The sequence below is a fragment of the Anopheles gambiae genome, chromosome 3, assembly GCF_943734735.2.
Source record: "Anopheles gambiae chromosome 3, idAnoGambNW_F1_1, whole genome shotgun sequence".
Classification (NCBI taxonomy): Eukaryota; Metazoa; Arthropoda; class Insecta; order Diptera; family Culicidae; genus Anopheles; species Anopheles gambiae.
This window is the reverse complement of record NC_064602.1, coordinates 63,651,146-63,669,549: the sequence shown is the minus strand read 5'-3', so window position 1 is coordinate 63,669,549 and position 18,404 is coordinate 63,651,146. Positions and strand designations below refer to the sequence as shown.

General features: G+C 43.5%; 1 protein-coding gene across 1 annotated transcript in view; it reads left to right on the top strand.

Moving 5' to 3' along the window:
• The first annotated feature begins 307 nt into the window (after positions 1-307).
• Positions 308-18,404, top strand: part of LOC1275257 (Krueppel-like factor luna) — a 136,820-nt gene continuing 118,723 nt past the window's right edge. The window contains exons 1-2 of the mRNA XM_314495.4: positions 308-838; positions 1,044-3,789. Coding sequence (XP_314495.4) covers positions 3,778-3,789 — 12 coding nt within the window. The 5' untranslated portion in view covers positions 308-838; positions 1,044-3,777. The remainder of the gene's footprint in view (positions 839-1,043; positions 3,790-18,404) is intronic.

Genomic DNA, 18,404 nt, shown 5'->3' with positions numbered 1-18,404 from the left:
CAGTTTCGTTTCGTTGCGCTGGATGCTGCGGTTACTGTAATCTATGTTGCTCTCTTTCATCCATCCATACTCACATCGCAGCGAATCTCTCTTTTACAAAGCGCTCAGCTGACTTTACCCCCATCCGACTGGTGGTAGCGAGCTTTTTCTCACAGTTTTCCATTTGCCCCTCACTGCAATCCTCACCCGAAGCGGCTCGATCAGCAGCACCCACGACAAAGCGTTGGGCGCGTTCGACCGATCAACCGACTGACTGACTTCTGGTCGTTCAACGGCAACCCCGAGACGACGATCGATGCCAAAACCCCCAGTAGTAGCGGGCCTCGTTTTGAAGGTTCGCCGCTCGCTCGCTCGTGCAGCTCACTACTCTGGCGAGAAGCGCGTTGTTGTTGAACGGCCGCATGTCGCCGGCGAGCGTATGGTTGCGGTTTGTGTTTTGTTTTGCGCTTTTCATTTTCAGTATTGAGCTGTCCCGCGCGACGGCAGGACGTGTTTCGCGTGAAGCTTGCTTGCTAGCGGTTCGGTTTCAACTACGCGCCTTTGCATCCGTTTTCCGTCTCACGTTGGTGCTTCCTGATTCGTCCTTTTATTATAATCGTGGTTATTGCATGTGGTCTGTGCAGTGTTTTCGTTGCTGTTTACGTCGCAGTTTCGTGCATGACCTTCCTCACGCGTATGCAAAACACACCTCAAACTATTGAAAGGTTTTGCGTGCAGTGGAATAATTTACGCGCGTAAAAACGATCAGTTACGTGCGCAACCGTAGCCGGGGGCGATTAAATCCGAATCCTTCGGGGTTGTGAAAAAACAAAGATTTCTCGACCCAGCAAGCGAAAAAGTAAGCAACAAACGGAAACCCATCGTGGGTTTTCCGCAAACAGTAAAGTGTCTTGATCATTTCTTGATCGCGATCGCAGTCTTGTGTTCTCTAATCTAAGCGACGCTAAAAATCAACCGTTGTGTTTGTTTCTGATTAAAATTATTTACTGCTGTGATCTGGTAATAATGTAGCATCAATTTAAAGTGATCGTTTTGTGTACTAGTACTTCTAGCACGAGTGTCCTTCGAAGCTGTTAGAAATCTTTGTGAAACACTGTTTCATTAATCTGCTACCGAATTCCATGTGCTGAGACAGCTTTTATGCAAAAAGTACGATCGTCCACAAGTATGCACGGAAGTTGGAAGAAGGATGCTAATTTCCAAAACGTAAATACCTGCAATTACGACAATTAAAGTGTGAGTGCAAACGAGCCGCGTGTAAGACACAACACGATTGCCCCAGTCAGCTTAACCTGCGCCCAACCAAGCCCTTCGACCAACAGGCTTCGACAGCACCAGCAGGCTGGCTTCTGCTTCTGATGCGGCTGCTTGGCAAGATTACTGTTATTATCGCATGAATTAGGATCAATTTATGGTCCATTCCCGCACGGAACGTATTGGCGGCACGAAGAAGGGAGTGTATCGGTGTGGTATGATTCAAGTTTGACCCTTTCCGTGTCGTGCCGTGCTGAAGTGTAGCAGTTAATGCTGAAGTGAGTGGAGAGGATGTGTAGTCACCACAAGGATGCATGTACGGCCGTGTGATTTCTGACGATTTGCGCAAAGTCAATGTATAATGACTACAGTGTGTCGCAGAGTGCCGGAGATGAGTAGCATACCATGTGAGGCAAAGTAACACAAAAGAGCAAAGTGATTTTTATACTGTCTATGGACATAATGCCTGATTAGTAGTGAAAAGCTACATACCCACATACATTAACGATAAAATACAAATCAACACAACAGCAAGGCACTGAAGCATTCAACGCACTTTGCCTGTTCGCAATGTAAATAAAACACTCACTATCGCTTAAGGCCAGTATTAGTGATTTAAGGAAATCGATAGCGTTTAGTGACGTGTGGAAGTAGCATAGTTATTGTTGTGTGTATGTGTGTATGTGCATTTTCTTGTCTCTGTGCGTGTGTGAGTAACGAAACAAAAATTCCAATTCTAAAACTCGTGTGTGCGAAAGCTATTTATCCCCCAAACCCTCTCTCACATCACTTTGACGTTCTTCAACGTACGATCTCCAGCCGAGGCAAGATTTCCGTTATCGAAACCCTCAAGCCACGTAGCCCTTCAGTTCCGGTAGTTGCTGTTGAAAACAGTTGAAGGAAAAAAATAAGCCGTCCTACTGTCGGGGGCCCCCGAAGTGCACCTTCGTGTTTGGAGCGTAGAAGACAGCAGCGTGTGGTGAAAAATATAGAAAAAAATAACGCCGATCTAAACGCAACGCGAAGGCAACAACTCTAACGCGCCTTCGCTTCGACCGGAGCGCGCTAACCTGTTTGAAAGGTACTGCACAAATCGCACCGAACCAGTTGTGTCCGCTGCAAACAACAAAACCTGCCGCCGCTGGTGCAAAAGACTGCGGCTACTGCTACGACTGGGAGGTTCAAGAATAATAATACAAACCCTCCCCGCCTCCCGTCACTTGTAAGGGCCCATGCGCAGACAGTGGCAGGTAGTGGGCAGGCGTACTAGAGAGCAGCCAGCTTCACGTACGCAGTACCGGTTTGCCAGCTAGCTCGGCACCTGGCCGGGTGTGAACGGAGGGGGGATCGTGAAAAACCTATGGTCTGCACCGAAACGGCGGGGACCTCGAAGATTGCGCGAACGTTTGTTGGTGGCACTGTGGTCCGACGTTCTAGCCAGGTTGCCGCCGACCAGTCGTCCCCGTCCATTACTACTACTCTCGCGGTACAGTGGTCCTACCTTCCGAGCACGGTGGAGGCCTGATTGTGTCCAGCTCGCGAACACGTATGCTAAAAACACTCCATGCTCCAAACGGGTACAAATTAAGGTGTGCATTTACTCGTACACGTACTCCGTACACGACCATCTTGGCCAGTTTCTCCGCGTTCTAGAAACGCCTCACTTCCTCGGTTTTTGGTGCGCACCTCCACAGCCTCTCGAGCACCAGCAGGCGACCAATTAAAAGGGCATTAATGAAAACAACCGTCTGGTTGAGGGGACACCGTGCGCGCCGTGTCGATTGGGTTACCAGCTTTCGCGGACTGTCCGTCGCGCAAGAGTCCTACACGCTGGCGGGGGTCCTAGAGTGCTGACGGAAGTACCGCGGAATACATCGATCGATGCATTGGGCTTCTCAAGGCATTGAGCTTTCGTAAAGCTCTGAGTGATTGTCAGAAAGTGTGAGTGTGTTTGTGTGTGTTTGTGTGGTTGTATGTGACCCAATATTGAATCCAACTGACCCCAGCTGCGTTCCCGTTGACCCGCGCTCTAGTGGCATGATACCGAAGTGTGCTGCAGTCGATTGCGGTGAAACGAATGGGTCCGTGTGAGCGTGTGATCGTGTAGAAAATTATTGTCCAAGAATCCTGAAAGTGTCTGTTTGAAAAAAAAAGAGAGGGAGTGAGAAAAAAGGTCTAGATAGATGGGAAGTGTGCACTTGCGTGTATGTAGCTGTCCATTAATGCTAATCTCGTAGCGGTGATTGTCAGTTGGTTCGCCTACCGTTACTGCTGCGACTGCTCGTGAGCATCAGAAGCAAGCACACCCTAGACCTCTGCATTCGTCGTTGCATACACTCTCCCGGATGTTTCGATGCAGTAGTGCTGGTGTAACCGATCGACATCGGTGATTTGCCCTTCTTCTTCATCATCATCGTCATCGTTCACCTAAACGCTGGAGTTACAGTACGCGATTGCTGTTGTGGTCATCGTCACTGTCATCGCACAAGGATTATCATTTTGATACGGCGTACTGGAATTTTAATGGTTTACATGGTAAGTGCTGATAATTCATTGTACAGATCAAAGTTTTCAAAGTACAGATTATGTACAGATCAAAGTTTGGTTCAAAGGATAGCATAACAACACAACACAAAGGTGTCCGCCTGCGTAGTGCACAGCAAACGGATCTTACCGCCTATGGTTCGTTCTGTTACGGTCAAGGTTTCCCGGGTCTCCACGTGCCCTCTCGTCCTGTCTCGCACGGGCACTAGCGCACCGGTGAAAGGACACTGGAGCAGCTGTGCCAAAGCCTCTCGGTCTCCCTGAGGGCTGAGGACACTCATGATCATGATCGGGGGGTGAATAAAATCAGTGCCATGAGCATGGCCGACGGTAAAACCTTCCACCTGCTCTCGTGTGCGGTCGTGGCAGTACGATTACGGAACGCCGGAGTTCCTGCCCGACCGGCCGCTTCCGTGCCTACTACCGCCTCCCACGTCGCGGCGCCTGGTTTCCAACCGAAGGACAAACGATCAAACGGGCGTACATATGTGACAATAAAATACGGCTGTCATTATTAGGTAGCGTTTATCGATGAAATAAAACGGCACAACCAATCCGTAATTGACAATTGCCACTCTCATTAGCCGATCGGGCCTTTGTCGTCCGGAGGGCACCCCCTGAAGAGTGTGCGCTCAAGATTGTGGGCATCGCACAGTTGGCTGATCAGAAGCGCTGTCAGATCAGGGCCAGCCTTGAAAGGTGGTCCTAGTTTCTTGAGCGATACACAAATGTACGCACACATACGGAGACTTTGATCTTGAAATATGCATATCAATAATTGCGCTGAAGTGTACTTGTGCCACACGACTATTATGATTGGTTTGATAAACAGCGTGTATTGTGCTTAAAGTACTGCACCTTACCCAAGCCGTATGTGAGCATAGGACACATAGCATAGGATTGTTCTAACTTTTAAAGCATTGAAAGAAGCTCGCAATTGGATTACTTTTGCAGGTTAGACCCTCATGAGACATCAAAGGCCATATTCTCAAGAGTGGTCTAATTGACATTCGTAATCAGCCAGTCATTCATGAATTGCCTGCATTCGTGAAAAAATGTCTAAGTACACAATTTTTTCCACAAATTTTCAGCATTTTTTGGAGCGTATCACAAACATGCTAGATCATTTATGATCGGCATATAACATCGCTTGAGCAATGATAGCCGATTTCCTGAACACATTTCATACTATTGCTCGCCGTAAAGTTCCCTTCCTCAACCGATTCAACGTCTGCAAAAATATTTCAGTTCATTCCTTCTCTCAATATATACTAATTGTTGCCACCCCAAACCACTAAGGCGGCAACTTAATCCACTGTTTACCCGCTACAACACCAGCGCTAATGTGCGCCACTGCTTAACCCCTTAGCAGTCTCCCGTTTCGTCTCGCTGTCGCCCTCTCCCCGAAAAAAAAGCGAAAGGTGTGCCCGGTTTGCTTAAAAGGCGGCAGAATCGAGGCGAAACAAAATCACCGCCCGACCCAACCCAGCCCAATCTTAGGCGGAACCGTTTCGTCGGTACCGGGGTTCTCCCGAAAACTGGAAGCACCCACCGACACGGGTAAACACATCAACAAGCAAAAACTCACCTACATTGGCGGGACCAATCCCCTGGCTCGTGATGCTGGCGCTGAGCGCTGTTTTGCGGAGGATCGTCACCGCCATCAACGTCGGCGTAACGCGAACGACACGTTTTCGCATTAATTACATTAGAAGATGAATGTCGTGATTAGATTTTCGTTTATGTTTCTTTTGCACTCACAATGCGAATGTGTGTGTGTGTGTGAGTTTTTTTCCCAAAGCTAGAAAATTTGGTACACCGTTGGTGGGTGCTGCTGTTTGAACGAAGCGAAATCCAAGCTTTCTCGTGAGCTCGTGACGCCATTGAATCCACACCTTTTTGAGGAGTTGTTGGGTGCTGCAGATTGAATTGCAGGATCCTGATCAAATAGGAAGCACAAAAATCGGTTCACAAATGAATGCCGCTTAGCAGAACTGAAAAAACGGAGAAATAAAAAAACAAATCCTAATAGAAATAGCGTAACTGCACCAGAAATCTGGTCGGGGTAGCCGATTTAGCAAGCTTTTTATTCAGGCGTATCCGTAAGACGATTGCATACGAGTGAGGGAATGCAAACGTGTGCGATCGTTTAGGCGTGCTTTTTTCATTCGTTTTAACTTATCTTCCGGCCCTCCCATCACTGCCGCACGGTGCAGTTGCTTATAAGCAGCATTCGGGGTTAAACGGTTCATGACAGGGGGCCAAGTCCGAACGCGGGAAGCCTGTCAGCCTACAGGAAGATGAATTAGTTTCAAAGCGCCATTCGGGTGGAAGCTCTGATTTTTTCATATGTTTTTTTTTATTATTATTTTGCAAACCTTTATGTAGTTTTACAAGTTGCCCAGCCAGCCAGCAGTACAAATTTACGAAATGCGAGATATATAGTTTACAAAGAAATTTAAAATTATTTTAAGACACATTTTCATTCAATATTACTGCATAGTGCTCATTACTGCAGAGTGCTGTCCCTAATATTTGTCAGAGCAGTATTGAGAAAGCAAAAAACACTTCTTCATCATCAAGGGCACAGAACACTGAAGCTACCATTATTCGGCTCCATCATCATGAGCAGTGCGTATGGAAGTCGATTTTTTTTATCATAAATTCCCCTAAAAACTCATTACCAGCTCGTGCCGGTGCCTATGGAAGAGGTGGCGCAGTCGTCTCCTCCCACTATGCCCGACCTTCTCATTCTTCATCTTTTCCCTTTTCCGAAAATTTGTTGCCCTCCTAAGTGACCATTAAAAATGACCTTTGCGGTAGCCAGCCTGCCATCAAGCGAAGCTGTGTCGGTGGAAGGTTTGGCTGAGGGCTGCATCGGACGCACGATAATGGGCGGATTGAAGAACCTAGATGGAGCATTTGGAGGAAAAAATCTGAATCTATCAAGTATAAACGGTACAGGAACGTTTCAGGTGCCGGTGCAAAGCCTTGCAGATTATAGACGAAAAGAAGGAAAGGATGGCGTTTCTCTTATGAACATGAATTAATAGATGAAAACTTAAGCTGTGACGAATTGTCATCTTGATTGAACTTCTGAAAAAAATACTACAGCAAAACAACCTTTTAAATTCAAAAATTTTCATTCCACATGAATTTAAAAGATGAAAATATACATTGAAATTGATTTTTTTTAATATGATTTATTACCATTCTTAAAATCAATGAAATAAACCTCAAAACTGGAATTCTTTTGTTTTTATTTTTTTAATGTTGTCTTGACCATTTAACCAGAGAAAAAAGTAACATTAGCTTTCTATACAATTTCTATTACTTTACACACAACCGATAGGCATTACCAACTGTTTTCCATAAATCTTGCATTGCTGCAACAGCACCATTGCAAACAGAAGCTCAAGAGATACAAGCCCATGAAAGCTGGCAACTTGGGAGAAGAATTCATCCTCCTCTATTTTGCCACCTATCCTCCTTCTTATGTTGGTTCTTTTTTGCAATAAAATTTTCCTTTAGCTTCACGCTCGGGTTGCACTTTTCCGTCCGTTTAACTCGTCATCCATCAGATTTAGTTATTCACAAAATATGTATTTTGCCTCGGCATCGGTATCGAAGGCACGACGACATGAATATTCATAACCGTTGACTTTATCGCCCCACGAGTTTCTTCCTTTAGTGAACCAGCCGTGTCGGCAGTAGTAACAGCAGCAACCGTTTACAATTTTGCCCCAATCTATCTGGTGCTAGGTGTCGTCCGCTTTGGTGGATTTTGTCATTTAACAGGATGCTTCGGTTTGTGTTTTTTTTTCTCTTTTATGAGTAAAGTTTGCAGTTTTGTGAAGATCCATAGATTTTATTGCTTGTGCTTGCTTTCCCGATCGTCAGAGGTTGGACATTTTTTGTTGCTCCTATATGTGATTGTTTCTTCTGCTTTCAGAAAACATTTATCAAGTCGATCGTGTTCGTGTTGGTTTTCTTGTGTGATGCGACACCAACCAGCTCTGATGGGATTTATGGGGTATTAGGATGGGACTAATTGTGGCAAAATATTTGGCAGAAATAATAGGAGATTTACGTCGCTGTTGATGTAAATAATGTGACTGTTAACAACCGGCTATAAATTGATAGTGTTCACTTGTTGAAATCCGTTGTTCAACCAAATTTGTGGAAGATATATTTGGTGCTACTTTTACTCGTAGTAATTCACAATAGAATGTAAGCAATTTACTGCTTTTTGTGTTTAGTATGTGTATTATAAACGTAAGAGTGTTTATCACAAGCGTATGAAAAAGTGTATAAGCGTATAAAACATTAATGTGGTGTCTTACTTAAAAAATTAAGTGAATGACATATTGAAATCCAAAGACAAATTATTGTATATGAATAATTAACATATTAAAGTGTGTGTTTTTTTTCTTGAGTTACATGCACAAAAATGAATTTTTATTTTATTGTTATTTATTCTAATTGATTCGTAGTAAGCAATCATATTTAGATTTATTTACAAAGTTGAATTATTGCAAAAGGCGTTATATATATATATATATATATATATATATATATATATATATATATATATCTATATATATATATATATATATATATATATATATATATATATATATATATATATATATATATATATATATATATATATATATATATATATATATATATATATATGTGTGTGTGTATACATATATTACCAGAAAGCGATGAATACACAAAATATAATATTTTACATCATACGACACTAGTTAATGATTCTTCGTTGTAGTCGTCCTTCAGTTTTGAAGCCATCAGATTGAATATTGTCATAAAATTTATCCTCAACCATTTATCGCTGGCAGGATGCTACTTCTTTGAAGACCCACGATGCAATTTAATACCGTCAAACGGAACGAAAAAGAAGCCCTAGGTAAAGCTAAGAAGCTGCGGGGAGATATTGATCGATATCGTAAAAAACAACAACGCATCTTTAGCCTGCTCCCGTGTTGGCGAGAGGTCATCGTAAAATACTGTGTTGCTCGTAACTGCCTGGCAGGACTGTACCGAGTGTGCAAAAGGCGTTATTGCTTTGTATGCGACAAAACGGTGCGTGTGACATTTTCTTGATGGCGCCAAAATACGGCCCACCTCTGGAAGTGTGTCATCTTCACAGTCACCAAAAAACTCATTACCCACATGTAGCTTCAAGACGGTAAGCTGAGGGATGTGTACTATGCCGTTTACACCCATCCGTTCGCGCAAAGAAGCGACCACTCGATCGATTCATCGCAAGAAAGATCTACCATCTCGGAAGAAAAATGGAACGAAACGTGATTGCGAATAGTCTCCCATCATAAGGGTAACTTTTTCCCAAGGAATGGAAGATGATGTAGAAGGGAACGGGGAGAGCAATAGGGGAGAGCTGGTACACACAAGAAGCAAACGAAACGAAACGGAAAGCTTAACTCGTTTTTAATAAGCTAAAGATTTATGTAACCTAATGTAATTTTTGGATCGCTTCTCGATGTGTCCGTGGGTATGGGTCGCAGCTGAGAATGGGTCGTGCTGCCGCGCTTCAGAGACGCGCCAGCTATATTGATTGATTAACGACACACGGTGCATGACGGTTGGGCAGGGACCTGGGCGGGCTGGGGCATTGGAAGAAGAAAGGCCACAGAAAACGACACGAAAGATCGCGGGGCGTGGGATCGCACAAGTTCGCGCCACAGATCGCTGATGGTGCTGACGAGGGTTCACGACACGATCCTAACAGACAGCGCGACCTTATGCTTTGGTGAAGGCGTGTTTTGTGTGCCGTGCAACGTTTGGGAACGGCTGGGCTGGGCTGGGATTGAGTGTTTTGGGCGCTGGCGCTCATCGCCGGCATCATGACGAAGATGATCTTCTTCCCATCCCGACTGACACGATTTTGGGGTCTCGCCTGAAACCGTCGACGAAGCTGCAACAAACATACTCACTAACATACACCCGCCGTTTGAAAGCAGATTTGCCGAAAAGACGAACCCAAACGCAAACGATTGGGAAAAGGGTGGGAACCATCAGATCCGATCGTTGCTGGAACGTGTTGTGCGCTGGTTCAAATCCTCACCGACTGCAGTGACTCACACCACCCTCGCTACGGCGCTTGTACTAAAGGGGAGATTTGTATCTTAACGAATCAACAAAACGTCACCTTTAGCCACGGTACGAAAAAGCCAAGGATTCCTGCCGTAAGGATTTCCACCACATCCTGCCCAAGTGACATTTGATAGCTGCGATGGATCTGTTCACGTTCGAGGAGATACGAAGTTGGGGTCTGTCGACTGTTGCCAGTGTTTCGAGCACGTACAAAATGGCTTAATTAACCTTCCATAACATCGATCTGATCAGGCGGAGCTTAGAAATTTGATACATTTGTTTCTTGTTATTTGGTTATCTCTACGTAAATCTTTTCTTTCTACTTCATCCAGAATGGGTTCGATTGTAATGTTATGAAACAATCCTAATAGTTACTAGTTTGTAAAGCAGATTATTTATTTTTAATAATTTAAGAAACGATATTTTGATCACTTAGTATCACTTAAAATATTTAGAGAATCATAAATGCATTCATTACTTTTTTTAACAAAATCTGTTAAACTATGTTATAAACTCTGTTCATTTTGTAATCACAATATTATGTGAATGTCTATTTCAAAGCATAGCAACAGTATCAACCTAGTAAATTTAATGTTAGTTTACTGAATGGATCATGTGACCTTGAGCACTAAGTTTTTATGCGCCACATACGAAATTACAGCAATTAGACGGAATCGTTTATATTCACCCTGCATAATGAGCTCACAAAAAAGTGATCGTTAATGGTACACGTTGCTGTGTGGAGAAAAAAATGTTCCTTTAGAAGCAACATGTAGGAGTTGGCTACAAAAACGTTTTAGTTCTTTTTTTTTAGCGATGTCGAGAATCTGGTTGAAGTTTGCGATTTGATTTTACACAGCGTCTGCGATAAGGAACTTTAAGCATAGGTGGTGTTAATGAAGCAATAATAAAGCTTTAAAAGCTGTAAGATTAAAATGCGGTTAAATGGTGTAAGGTGTGATAAGTTACCGGAAGTGCTTGTTACTAACTTATTCAATTAATACTTTAATTGTAAGTAACTGAAAGGAGGAATTGCAATCATCGTTGTTGAAGTAAATAAAAAACTTTGTTTCTACTGCTAAGTTGTCTGTGTTGACCAATTGATTCAATAATATAACAAATGACTGTTTTAAGCCAACATCGAACGAGGTAGCGATTCGTTGGAATAATAACATAATATTAACAAAACTAATAGCATTCAATCATCAGCCAAGCGCGACGGCAGTGTTGATACCTACAGCAGAACCGCTCAGAAGAACCGCGCCCAAGTGTGAAAGTAAAAGTCCTACGATCTTCTTAAGGCACCTACCGGAGGTGTTGCGTTTCCAGCCAGCAGAACACACCTTATTCATTTTTTGTACTCTCCATAAACCCTACATATGTTTGAGGATATTCACTCGACAGCTCAAGCTACGATCGACACGTTGGGTCCTACGCGTGGACGGTCTGAATAATTCATTAGAGTAAGTCATTAAATTTAAATCCTCTGCTCAGAACGACCGGGCGGAAGGCGAACTAAAAAGGGAGATCAGACAGAAAGCAAAAAATACAGATCAAACTGTAATGCAAGTAAAAAGCCATTACGACACTTTAAGAGCGGCACAACGAACATTCAAGGGACCGTGGATCTTAAATGTGTCATAGAAGCAGCAAGGGGTTAGCTATATGGGACGATTTAATTTGCTCCGCATCTTAAGCACTGCTAAAGGTCCATGGTCACATATAGCAGAAACACTTTGGAGCACTTTTTTCGGAAGGCTCCCCAGAACGGGCGGCGTGGTCACACCTGCCAGCCGCCGTCCGGTGCACTTGATGATGATCTGAGGTTTTTTTTGCTTCTGCCTCTCAGCACCTTTCCGTTTGATCGCTTCACGAGCACAAGGCGCAATGGTAATAATTTTATTATTTAACGACAGGCGGAAAATGCGACGAACTTTTACGCACGATAAGTGTGGGGTGTGTGTCACACCGGCCACACATACTTCACACGGGCGGGCTATTCGATAAACCGCACACGCACCGTGTTGGTGAGGATGAAAAAAAAACAAACACACACAGAGGTGACAGCAGAAAAAGAACCGAAGAAGAGAGGAAGGCGATAAAGATGAAAAAAAGTCGAATGGCATCTCAAAATGACTTCGCTAACACTTTTATGACAGCTGATGACAGGTATTATGACAGGTTCATCATAAAGATATCAATAATAATTATACGAAGCCGTTAAACCGTCACACGATGGGTGCGATAGATGAGAAAGAGACTGGAATACAACGAGCTGAAGGCAAGAATGAAGCTGATAGTGTGTGATTAAAGCACTCATTTGCTCACCCGACTTTTCGAGGACAGCAAGAGCGAGAGAGAGTGCCAGCCCCACCTTGGAAATCAATAATCCGCTGGAGGGCGTTGTTTCTAAGATGGTCAAAGCATACCAAGAAAGGTCGCCAGAGGTTTGTCGTGTTAGCCTTATGTGATTCGCATTCCAATTATCCAGCAATACACACTTCTGAGTTCCAATGAGCAGCTGCGCAGGGCATTCCCATTCCCAGAAAGTTATAACTTTCTGCTAACTGTTGCGCTCCTATTGCTAGCTGGTCCGTGCGCTACAAGAGGACCGATCTCATGCGAGCCTAACTTTCATCTCTGATAACGGGGCACATTTGAGTAGGACTATTTTGCCACCTTTTAAACGTGGTACCCTCGCTAGACAACCAATCACTTCTCCACCGCTGGGAGTCTCACGGCACGGTATCAAAGTGCGAGCACGCCACCTGCGGTGCGCCATATTAACAACCGATTAAGTTATAGCCAATTTAGAGCGATATCGCCGGCAAACTGGTGGGTACGAGTGCACCCGATCGGCCCCGAATCGCTTGCTAACGTCAGGCACGCTTTGTCGGTAGCGAAGGTGCCTGCATCGCCAATGCTGGTCAGTATCCCAAAAACGGACAAAAACGGAGACAGTTGGATGATAAGTGATCGGAGTGGAGGTGCTACCAGCAATTTGCCGTCGATTCTGAACGATCCTTACCTAATTCCACGTCCTCCCCGAATGTTCAAAACGAGTTGAGCGCCTGAAAACGCTCCACACTGCTTACACTCCTTGTACAGTCGAGTGGTCGATCAAACCAGTCGGACAATCGGGCACAATCTTTGTAAAAAAGCAATCGTCATATTGGCCGTCAGACTTGTACTATACTACCTGAGCACTTGAATCAAGCAGTCTAAACGTAATCCACTACCCAAGAATGCTCACTCGTGACATAAAGTGGTAACGCCTTTTTGAAGGAGGGCTCGCGATCGATTGCAATCGCGACCGGGAAAGTGTAGGAATTAAAGGCACACTTCTGATTAATGTAATTTGATTTTATTTAATTAATAATAGTTTCATCGAGCTATCATCTATCTATCGGGCTTTCTATTGCACCCTTTAGTTTGCTTCTGCCGCTTGCCGTCTGACACCAGCAGCAGTCGCTCCAAAAGCTCCATAGACCAGATCCGTTATCTTTGGTGATTGTTGGCGAGAGTCTTTCGTAAGGCCTCCGCTTCAATGAGGGATACTGTTTGCCTTTGCTGTTCGCGTTCTGCTCTGGAGGCTGAGTGATGGCTGAAGGGATTGGAGAAAAACAACCACAACTAGCCGTAGCGTTAGTGTGTGTGGATACTTGCAAGAAGTACGCGTCCATCTGATCGCAAAGGCGATATCTGTGTGGTCAGGTTCAGCTTTTCCCTTTGCCATAATGCAAAGGAAGGGCTGCACGTGTATCTGTGTCTGGTGTTGTGTGTGTATTTTCCTCTTTTCTTTCGCCCGCATTATGATGCTCGTTTGGTTTGGACTGGCTTTGTGGCGTTATTAAATCCCATAAGTGATTGATTTGGCTTTTATGGTTTCGCCGTCCGCCACTGTTACCTACGCAGACTGCAGCCAGGCGCGATCGCACGAGCCCGAGTTGCGCACACGTTGCTGCAGACGATGATGATGTTGATAATGATGATGATGATGATTGTGATGATGGTGGCAAAAGCATGTTTCTTTCGCCGAATTGGCTAAACTGGCTAGAAGGACCACATGTGCTCGACATTTCTTGTGCCGGGCCGACATGCGCTTTGGGCGTACCAGGATGATTTGTATTTGAAGGAATTGTGCGGTTTCACTGTGTGGCGGCTTTTAAGTGGCACTTTGGCTTTGTGTGCAATTTTATACGCCTTCAGTTGGGAGACTGGGTGGTTTGGATCGCCGGCTCGTAGATGATGCAATGGGCAGTAATTAATAATAAATTTGATTTTAAAATTCCAACGGTTAATTAGATAAGACACTTGTCCCATAAGGTACGTAAGATGATGTGTGTATTAGGGAATAACCATTTTGGTCGATTGTCTACGTCCCTGTTTGGACATTTGGTCCGGAATAGATAGCCGGCAATAGATCAATGTCTCAACAGAAAACTCAGGCCGGAATCAAGCATTAACTAGAGTCAGCCTTAATATTCTAATGTAGGTATATTTAGAGCCAAGAAGAGCTTATAAAAATGATGTTTTACTATTAAAGATTGGAATTAATAAAAAATCATTCCAATCATTCATATTTTAAGAAAGAGATATAAATAGTTTACTTATTTGATTTTTACTAATTTTCTTAACATTCTACTCCTTACTTTCACGTGTTATTCTCTTTTATTTAGAATAGGACGTATTGTTTTGCATTATACTTCACAAATAATGAAATGACTGTAGCTATGTAGCGATGCTCTCAATACCCAGTAACTGTAGGCTGCATTTTCTCACCTTTCCAAACTGCACCAACCATTACCGGCTGCCCTTTGACGTACAGCATAATGTGACCGTACCAAAAGTGCGCACCGCACGGTACCGCAGGAAAGCACGAACGTTTTAAAACGAAAGTGAGAGGAAAACTAGAGCAAACCTTTTATATTTCAGCTTGGTCAACACGCCAAGCGGTACCGGGTGTAACGTTTCATGTTTTTTTTTCTCATATCTCCTGCGAGTGTGTATGTATGTGTCTTTTTTATTATTGCTTTCGCCTTCCAATCTGACTTTTGTCCAAAACCCTTCAAGCACGTGCTGTGTGAGTCATTAGCGAACGGGACCCATACCCAGGCTTCCTACAGGCAGGCGCAGCTTGTTTCCTCGGGCGATGCCGGGAAGCACGGTAGCATCGAGCAAATTCTTTAAGCACGAATCCGGCGCAGCCACACCGCGGAGAGCTTAAGAAAACATTAAGACGCTAAGCCTCGGTCGTTCGGGTGTGGTGCGAGCAGCGGGGTCACGAAGAAAAGTCGCACACAAACCACAAGCTGGAAGCTGCTTGCTTCCCTTGCAGCGCCCATCCGCATCCTCGGGGAGCGCCAAAATGTGGATCTTTTCCAGATCCTTTTCGCTGCACAAACGGGTCGCGCATTCTGCTGTCCGGATGCCGCTGAATTTACCTTTCTTTCGATCTCCGTCGTTTTCTGCCACCACTCTGGAGACTGGTCTTTTGAATACGGTCACACCACCGGTCCAATTGTTCATAAATGCAACTCATGAATTATTATGCTGCCGGCGGGTCGAGCCACTGCCTCCCCGGCTCGGGTGCTTGGTTGGGCACGGGAATTAAATCTTAACATCATGATTTTGCTCCACGTTTACATGGGTCCCGTTTCGAGCGACGCGTGATACACATATTTTGCAAATGACCAGTAAAACAGCGACAAACGGCAAATAATAAAAGGAAAATGAATACAAAAACCGTGGATAAAGTGACGGAAAGTGATACACTTTTTTTTTTCAAAAGCCATGGAAAGTTTTAGCTCTGTTGAGAGCTTAAGGAGTGTGTGCCTTTGCATTATTATGTATAAGTTGACATTATATTTTATTGATATGTTTTATCCGGCGAATTATGTTTTGTTTTTTCAACCCTTTTTGTGTGCTTGTTCTGTTATACTTTACTTCGCTGTACTACCATTAGTTAACTGTAAACTTATATTTCGGTTTGGTTATTAATGGTTTAAAGTAGTTCATTGCAGTATGAGCTGATTTATTTGTTTAATTGTTTATAACAATATCAACCCTATTACTTTTGTGTTTATAAAATCTTTTGCTGGCATAAGAATTAATCAGTATTTCATATTGTAGTTTTGTGCTCATTGTTAACAAGAAAAGTAAGTACACAATTTATCATCGACCTGTATGGATAGTAGTTTATTGACACTTCCTCTCAATTTATTTTTGTCATTGTGTATCGCTAAACACATCCGATCTATATTTAGTAATATCATTTATACTTGAATTGTCTCTTTCTTTGTGCTTTCACATTCATTTTTTGTTAACCCCTACGATCTGTTTCGTAACTTTGAGGACATATTGCAGTATTTGGGAAGTCTTGAAATCGACACACCGTAAAAAAATAGGTCGACTCATCCCTTTCCAATGTAGTTTGGCTTAACGCTGTGTCTTAACGGTGAACAGGCTGCTGGTCGTGTAAAAGGGCTTTTCGATGATAAGCAAAGGTATTCCTATCTCTGATGAATGTTTATGTAGGCCGGTTTTATCCAAACAAGTCAAAACATGTTGTTTGATTGCTTTTAAATGATAACTTTGACGTAAGGAGCTGAAATTGCTTTGTTTTAATTGAAATAAAAACATAATAATTCAAAAGCAATTTAAGAACTGTTACTTTCTTCAAAATTGTGTACTAAAAAGAAAATGTATCTTTAAAAAACTTGTACCAATTCAAAGTAGAAATTTGCTTACGGTGGACTAAGATGGAAAATAGTTCACCTAGCCTAACCTCATGTTAGGCCTCATGTTGTCTTCTCACCAGTGCCGATTAGTTTTCAATTAGTTTGCATAATCTTTTGGGCATTATCGCGCATGCTGTTCGACAGTTGGTTTGTGTAGTGCGGGCGCCATACATGACCTTATTTTTTACAATTGGTGGCGCCCCATTCATCAGCCTGTGGTGGACCGCGGTGGACCTAGCTGTCAAATGACGCCTCCGCCCGGGTGCATTACTCTAGCGACGACGCAACCTCCCGCGAGTGTGTCAATATGTGCGGAAAAGCACAATTAGAATCGAACATAAATAAATGATTTATGCTTGGAGTCTACCAACCAGTGCCGAAGGAGAATATTCTACCCCGAGTGCGCGCCTTTCAGATGAGAAATCAAGGATGGAAAAATAAATAAATATGAGGGGCAAAAAAGTGCTGCGACTGCACTATTTCACACCTCACAGTAAATGAGAATGTGCTGAAATGAATGATTCAATGTGCTCAACTTCGTTCTAGAGCTTAGAGCCATAGAGTCGGTCGCGCCTCGCAACTCCCACCACATAGGTCCTCCCAGAGTCGAACCGAACACGAACTAAAAAGCGATCTACAGCCTCTTTCCATCGATCAAATATTGTCTCGACGGCCGCTCCTGCAACCGAGAGAGCGCGCGCGCGCACGCCCGCTTTTGGTCAGTCGAAGACGCGAAAGGTTAATCGCGTATTGCACGCGATCTTATCGTTGACGTCGTCGTCGTTCTTGTTGGTGCTGCCGGCGGGTAGCCACCGAAAGCGCACGCTGCGTACTGTCAACCTGAACACTTTCGATGACGGTTCTGATCTAGTTCTGTCGCCCGTAGCCGGCCAGTTTTGTGGAACACCCGTGCCCCCGTATTCCCTGACTGGCCGGGTCCAGCCGACTGACCGGTTTCGCAAGGCCGGTCCTTCTTGTTTCACACCCATCACCCTTGCCCACTCCTGACCGGTGTCGTTATGCAGATTGGCTAGAATTTAGATATTAAGCTCATAATAACAAATCCATAAAATTTAATGAGGTGTAGTTTCGCAGTGTTTATCTGATAGAACATACACGTACAATCACTTCCTGATGCATTCATGAAGCTGTGGCATGTGACAGTGAACACTGAGAAGGAGAATGGATCGTCCACGGGTCTGGTTTTAAATCTACCGAGTGCGAAGAATACATTTTGAGTTATGATTAAACACGTCAGTGTTTGAGTTGATAAAGTTGTAAATCAGATTGGTAAGCATAATCACTTACAGTTTTGAGATGGATGTCCCTCAAAATGACAAATTTAAATAGTTGGATTCAAGTTATGTTATCATTCAAAGCAAAGCATATTGCAAATGCTAATAAGAAAGAGAGATAAGTGGTTATCTACAATTAATACCATTACTTATATGACTCTTTGTACGTTAAGTTACTGTTTGTTCCGTTAGGTTTGGTTCCAATCCAATTGGTGAAATACGATTATTGAATTAGGTTTGGAAACCCATTGGCATAGAATTTTATTTTTAATTTTCATAATAGCTTTATTCCCAGGATAGATTAGTTGTGTTATCATTAATGTAAGATGCGTTTACAAGCGCTAAATGCACACGTCTTATTTAGAAAAAGATGCTTTTTAAACACTAAATAGCACCATCTAACATTTTCATATAAAATTTAAACTTTAAT